A 4,667-nucleotide genomic window follows, 5' to 3' on the forward strand; every position below is an offset into this window, starting at 1 on the left:
AACTTTTTATTCCCAGGGCAGATGTAAGGTCTCTCCATTTGTTGAAAACTGCCCCAATAATTACTCGCATCTTATTCTGTCACCGATCAGACTCAAATTTTGCCCTTTTCATCGCAGTAGAGCGGTCATGCCCAAAGTCAGTCCACTAGAGCTAAAGTCCTGGAAGTTTTCAACGTTCCTCTGCTTTAATACACCTGATTCAGTCTGTTAATTAGCCATAAATGGAAACCAGCTGCACTGAAGCTATTAACTATTAACTTTTAAAAAACCTTTGCACCTGTGATGTAGTTGGAGAGGCGCATCTGGCCAGTCTTTATGATCCGTCTTGAAAATCAGTCGTCCGTTTACTCTCGCTAATATGCCAGCGGTAGCAGAGACTCAGCGTGGGAGCAAGGTGAAGCAGACCGGGCAGCACGTCACACAGACACCCCAAAAAATACAACCTGAATCATTTCTCATTGTAAATATAATTATGAGGGCTTGAGGCTGGAGATGAGCTTGGATATTTGTCAGCCTCCCAAAAACCCCGTTGTTGGATCAACTGCAAAGTTAAGGTCCTGAATTCATAGATGCTCATGTATACTAGGCAATCATAATTGTGGAATAAGTTTATTTAATATAAAATATCCCCCCCATCTTTTTTCTTCTTAAGGAGGTGCAGATGTTTAAAGTGTAGTTTGTCATAAAGGACGCAAATGACTTGCTGTTATGCATCTGTCTCTTTTTTTAAAATGAAACTGATTTTTTTTCTCCCGCATCTCTCTACAGGGGACCCCAGAGTTTGTGGCTCTGTCTCAGTGTGTGCATTACTTTGAGTGGAAAACCTACGCTGCCTGCAGGAAAGACAAATTCAAGCCACACAAAGAGGTACGTTCTGGGAGTCCCAATCGGTGGTGGGCTCGTAGGTTTCTGAGTAAAAAGGAAACAGTCACCACATCCTCAGCAGAAACAAACAGTCAGATGATAGAAACTAGACCTTCCAATCCCATAAAGCACTGAGGTTTGCAGTGTGTAGCAGAGGCACTGTCACATGCTGTTACGGTGGTAGGGTCTGAGAGGGGGTGTGAAATTAATTTAGGATGCTTTTCTGTAGATTATCTACTTCTTTTTAAAGCTGTTGTGAAAAGTCCAGTTTTTTCACATTGGATTATGTTAACAGTCTCTTTCTAAATGGTTTTTAATTGACCTCTTTCCTCTAATTCTCCACACCATACCCCGTTATGACAATGTGGTAGAAAGAGTTGCTAAGACAGGTACAAATGATTAAACTTAGGGAGCTGAGATTTCACATATTTTAATAAAGTATAACTTTGCCAAGAGGTGCATACTGTTTCCACTAATCATCCTGGAGGTATTTCTACATTTTTAGTCCCACCTGTGAAAAATTCAGCTGACATAATTGGGAAAGGCACATGCCTATCTATGTAAGGTTCCCCCCGGTGACGTTGCATGTCTGAATGTCAATCAGGGAAAGGATACAGAACCCTTTCTGGTGCTTTAAAGCAGTGTTTCCAAACCTGGGGTACTTGTACTCCTTGTGGCCCGCGAGTGCATTGCAGGCGATATATGAAAATATTTTATTTCTTAGGTTGTAAAATAAAGCTTTCTGAGGATCCAACTGAAAAATGAACCAAGCTTTTCTCAACCAAAATAGAAGTTTTTCTTATGTTTGAGTTCACCTTCAGCTTTGACACACATCCAAACCAAGCAGAGGAACAGACTGGATGCAGAGAACTGACTGTTATCAGCTGTTTTTCACATTGAGATATCAAAGCTCATCAAAGCAGCTCAGGTTTCTTGATGAAAACCAAATAAAACTAATTAAGTCTGTCTGATTATAAATCTTGTTCTCCATTTTGTTTCCAGTTTATGAAGTTTAAATGTGATTATACTCAGAAGCTCCTGTTTTATAAATACAGGTTTCTAATATAATTTAATTTATATTTATTTCAATTCCTTAATATCCTCCAGGCAGCATACTTATGTCAGTTTTATTTATTCGAGAATGAAAGCATAAAATGATAAAAAAAAATGAAATGTTCAATTTAAAAGATTTCAGTTATAGTACGTTCCACTTTGGACAATACGTTTGATTGAGTAGTGTACTAATGGTACGAAAAAATAACCAAAGGGTACACAAGTTAAAATAGGTTGGAGAAACGCTGCTTTAAAGGTCCCAGTGAGCCCTCTGGCCTCCATCTTTGGTAAAAAGAAGAAACTTGGAACCAGCAGGACTCATTTTTAGAGTCAGGAAGGTGACCAAGAACCCCATGGTCTCTCTGTCGAAGCTCCAGTTGAGAACCTTCCAGAAGGACATCCACCTCTGGAGGAATTCATCAATTGGGCCTTTAAAGAAGAGTGGCTGGAAGAAGGTGATCCTTGATCAAACAGCACATTGCAGCCTGAATGCAGTTTGCCAAAAGACTCTAAAACCATGAGAGAAAACATTTCTGTTCTGATGAGACAAAGATGGAAGTCTTTGACGAGAATGCCAGACACCATGTTTGAAGGAAACCTGGCACAACTAAAGGAAGTTGCTTCACTACACTGAAGTATGGCAGTGGCAGCATTATACTATGGGAAAGATTCAGCAGCAGGAACTGATAGACTAGTTGGGATAGAGTGAAAAATGAATGGAGCGATGTAGAGAAACATCCTGAATGAAAATCTTCTCCTGACGCGTTTCAGCAGTGGATCAGAACCGATCTGTGAATTTCCTGAAGCGACTGAGGCAGCAGAATCAGTTCTCCAGAGAAGGAGCAATCAAACTGTTTAAAGAGAGTTCTGATAAGCTTATGGCATCTTAATCAAAACATTTAAGGCTGTAACTGATGCAAGAGGTGGATCAACAAAGTATTTATTAAAGCTGGGACTACTTCTTTTAATCAGATTTTTTTTGTGTGTTCTATTTTTAATAAATTAGCAAAAAATGCTTGTTGAATATAAAGAGAGGTTATTAATTTAATAACATTAAGATTATGAAAATGAAATAATGTATATAAGGTGTGGGTGACACATTTATGGTTTTGTAAAAGATTTAAAAACTGGGTTGAACTTTAGCAAAATGTAGGAACCCAAAAAAATTAAAAAACCTTGTATTATCTTGCCCTTGTGTATTTTATTTGTTTTTTTTATCAGTATTCTTTAACATGACATGCAGCACAGGCCTGTTTCTGGGAAGTGGTGTATTAATGTTGCTGCTGTGTCCAGGTGCCCTGCTTCTTGTTCGACTCTGATGGCAAGAAGCACGACCTGAACCCTCTGATCAAAGTGAGCGACGGTTATCTGGTGGACGACGGCGACGAAAGCACTGACTTTTATATCAACGTCTGCCGAAGCCTCAGTGAGTTATGTTTATATGTGGTCTACTGCATTTCAGGGAAAAGAATTAGGAAACAAAATGATTGAAAAGAAAAATCTGTGATTTTATAAAATAATAGTGGGTCAGATGTTTTTCTGATCACTTTCTTAAATGTAACATTTGGAAAATATAAGACTGGGTTCAAAACTTCACGATAGGCATAACTCATCCCTTTAACCACATCCCCTGTTGTAAAAAACCTGGTAAAGGGCTGGTTATAGTCCTGCAGCAGTGAGCATGACGCAGACATTTTTGATTTATGCTCAGTTTTAAAGTGTGGTCTGCGCTATGTTTATTCCATGCCACAATGCAAGAGGTACAATCATGAACTAGCTGTGGGTCTAGATACGGCCGAGGCAGTGAGGAAGGGGGGGCAAGTTTGTCCGACAAGGGAGGGACATGAGGGTGAAAAAGAGCAGGGATCCAGGTGGAAAAAGGTTCCTAGCATTCTCACGCACCTCGATCTTCTAACTGGTCCAACTTCACGAGTTGTTTTCCGCAAATGCGGTATATGAAGTGTTGGCTGCTGGGCCGCGGGGTTGGCTGCTACTTCGATTGCGCAGACAACAAGAAAGAGCCGGGTGTGGGGAGGAGGTTGCTTGTGAAACCTGTGCGTATCTGTTCGAAGCGATGCTCTGCTGAACGAGCGTTCCAGGCGACTGGTTGTTGCAGACAGCGAGCTGATTGGTTTATTCAGAAAAATAAGCCGATAAGTTTACTCTCTGATAGTCACCTAGTTACCACTCACTGTACACTGTAGCTGACCAAAATCCTGGATGATTTTCAAATTCCCCTCCGACATTTTTTTTAGATATCAAAAGTAGGACATGTCCGGGAAAAAGAGGACGTCTGGTCACCCTACCATATCAACAATATAATGTTTCAGTGAGTGAGTGCTTGTTGCTATGATGCGTCTTTGCTCAGCAGCTTTGCTTGTTGTAAACCAGCCAATCAGAGCACAGCTCATCTAAATATTAATGATGATACCATAACAGGAAGAAAACCTGTGGTTTCATTCTAGGGCTTTTAACCAGGCTGGCATTAGGGCTCATAGAACAGCAAATATGCCATTGTCAGCCCAATCAATGTTACACACCCTATTCAGAGACCTTAAGGACCAGCACCAAATTAGCCTCGTGAGACCATCCTGATCTCGCGAGCTTTCAAGGTTTCATTCGCAGATCAGTCTGGAGACTCTCTGTTAAAGAAAATTTGGAGCCATTCATCAAACGAACGTCTAATCAGCGTTGGCTTTGAGGCGGTTTGAGGTGTGACGTAACGAGAAAGTGCGACAGTTCAGTCTAAA

The 4,667-nt window shown here is 40.6% G+C and overlaps 1 protein-coding gene across 1 annotated transcript in view; it reads left to right on the plus strand.

Moving 5' to 3' along the window:
- Window positions 1–4,667, plus strand: part of igf2r (insulin like growth factor 2 receptor) — a 63,594-nt gene that overhangs the window by 16,094 nt on the left and 42,833 nt on the right. Inside the window, exons 4-5 of the mRNA XM_015372814.1 lie at window positions 769–867; window positions 3,211–3,343. Coding sequence (XP_015228300.1) covers window positions 769–867; window positions 3,211–3,343 — 232 coding nt within the window. The remainder of the gene's footprint in view (window positions 1–768; window positions 868–3,210; window positions 3,344–4,667) is intronic.

This window comes from Cyprinodon variegatus, unplaced genomic scaffold (assembly GCF_000732505.1).
Source record: "Cyprinodon variegatus isolate N-32 unplaced genomic scaffold, C_variegatus-1.0 Scaffold76, whole genome shotgun sequence".
NCBI classification, from domain to species: Eukaryota; Metazoa; Chordata; class Actinopteri; order Cyprinodontiformes; family Cyprinodontidae; genus Cyprinodon; species Cyprinodon variegatus.